General features: G+C 36.0%; 1 protein-coding gene across 1 annotated transcript in view; it reads right to left on the bottom strand.

The window, feature by feature from the left end:
• Window positions 1-396: 396 nt before the first annotated feature.
• PAICS (phosphoribosylaminoimidazole carboxylase, phosphoribosylaminoimidazole succinocarboxamide synthetase) overlaps window positions 397-2024 on the bottom strand; it is a 14843-nt gene continuing 13215 nt past the window's right edge. Inside the window, exon 9 of the mRNA XM_012641115.1 lies at window positions 397-679. Coding sequence (XP_012496569.1) covers window positions 522-679 — 158 coding nt within the window. The 3' untranslated portion in view covers window positions 397-521. The remainder of the gene's footprint in view (window positions 680-2024) is intronic.

Below are 2024 nucleotides of genomic sequence, written 5' to 3'. Positions count from 1 at the left end.
GCATGCCTGTAGTCCCAGCTACTCGGGAGGCTGAGGCAGAAAGATCGCTTGAGCCCAGGAGTTTGAGGTTGCTGTGACCTAGCCTGACGCCAGGACACTCCAGCCCGGGCAACAGAGCGAGACACTGTCTCAAAAAAAAAAAAGAAAAGAAAAGAAAAGAAAAAAGAAGTTTTCTGTCTCAGAAAATCCGTGAATGAGAAAATACATGAGGTGCCCCCTGGACAGAGCTTAAAGAAACAGTGGCACACACAGACTCTTTTAAAAAGTGTTAATATTGCATTTACTTGGAAAGATGTGAATAAAGTTAACTAACATTACAAAAAAATTCACTACCTATAAAGAAATATTAATAAATATGCAGTTAGTCTACTAATCCAGGAACCTAGAGAAGCATTCATTTACCAATACATTTTATTTTCTGATTTAAAATCCTCTTTCCATTTTGCCTGATTTTTTTTCTGAAGCTAAACTAGAAATTGTAGTTTCCCCCTAAAAAATGCAATGCTGTTCTTTCTTATAAATTACATTCTCATTTCCTTGTCAGCCAACTTTAAGGAAATCCACGTGTTCAATATGCTTGCTCGCAGCTTGCACCATACCAAATGGTTATTTAATCCAAATATCTGAGCGGCAAACTGAGCTGATCCCTCCGGAGAAAGGATGGTTGAACAGCCCACACCTATTAGTTCAGAAAGAAAAAGACAAAATTGCGCTGTTCAGTTAACAATGAAAATATAACCTTACATACCATTTTATACTCATAGTACTCCTGTAAGTATAGAAAATAAAAAGCTACTGCATTAGTCTTATCTAAGTAGGATCTGTGGAAGGAGTTCATTACTGCAGTGGTAAAGTGATTATAAGAGTAAAGGTTTTAAGTATTTATCTGCCATGAAGAGATATTTTACATACATCATTACCCCTTTTCATTGAATCTACTTACAAAGAAATTTACTGTTTTGAAACTTCTTTTCACATACACTACCCCTTTAAATCCCTGGTGAAAGGCAATAAAGTAAAATAAGGGACAAGTTAAACGGGCATAAGCACTTGTTCTTAGACAAACTTGAGGAATATTGTTTTGATAATTTTCTAGCTAATCTTTTCATTTTTGCACTTGAACTACTTTAACATTTTTAAGCAGTAAAAAAGTCAAATCTAAAGAATAATTTCAAGAAATTTCCAAATTATTAATCTATCCTATAGTAATAAGATCTAAAAGACAGTAGAATATAATATCCTTGGGGGTCACATGTCTACTCAGAGTTTCTTGAGGTGGTACTATGTCTAGGTGTTTACTAGAGTGAAGGACTAGCTAGCTTATAGATCTGAAAGCTCCAAATTACCTTTTTATTATTATAACTCTGTCACCCAGGTTAGAGTGCAGTGGCATCATCACAGCTCACTGCAACCTCAAACTTCTAGGCTCACACGATTCTCCTGCCTCAGCCTTCCAAGTAGCTGGGATTTCTCAAAATTATCCAGCCTGGCTAATTTTGAGTTGCTTAATGTTAATTTTAGCGTCTTCATCTATAAGAAGGGAATGACCACTAGTAGATACCTTATATGACAACTCAATGAGCTACTGATACAGATAAAGAGCTTGGAGCATTGCCTGGTACATGGCAAGTACTCAATTAATGTCAACGACTATTATTATTAGCACACTGGGTAGAATGTCCACTCTAATACCTGGAACACCTGTGCCTACTGCCCAGGATTCCCTGATAGCAGAATAGCTTAAATAGTAAAAAGAAAATTAGGTTATATAGTGACTATGATATCAGAGAAAGAGAAATATGGACAGTCTTCAGGATTTTACACAAGTCCACTATAAAATCACTCCTCAAAAGATTATTCCCAATTTTAGTTATCATTATGTACATATCTTCCAGATTTCCTGTCTCTCCTTCAACAGTACTACATAAAAACTGCCAAATTTTTGCCCATCATGTTCCCCATTTCTAAACTCCACAGATAAAACCTGTATGACTCCTCTGGCATAAAGTTGGTTAGCTTTATTT

Source organism: Propithecus coquereli, unplaced genomic scaffold, assembly GCF_000956105.1.
Source record: "Propithecus coquereli isolate 6110/MARCELLA unplaced genomic scaffold, Pcoq_1.0 Scaffold162, whole genome shotgun sequence".
Taxonomy (NCBI): domain Eukaryota; kingdom Metazoa; phylum Chordata; class Mammalia; order Primates; family Indriidae; genus Propithecus; species Propithecus coquereli.
The sequence above is the reverse complement of the archived record's forward strand: the minus strand, read 5'-3'. Positions and strand labels throughout refer to the sequence as shown.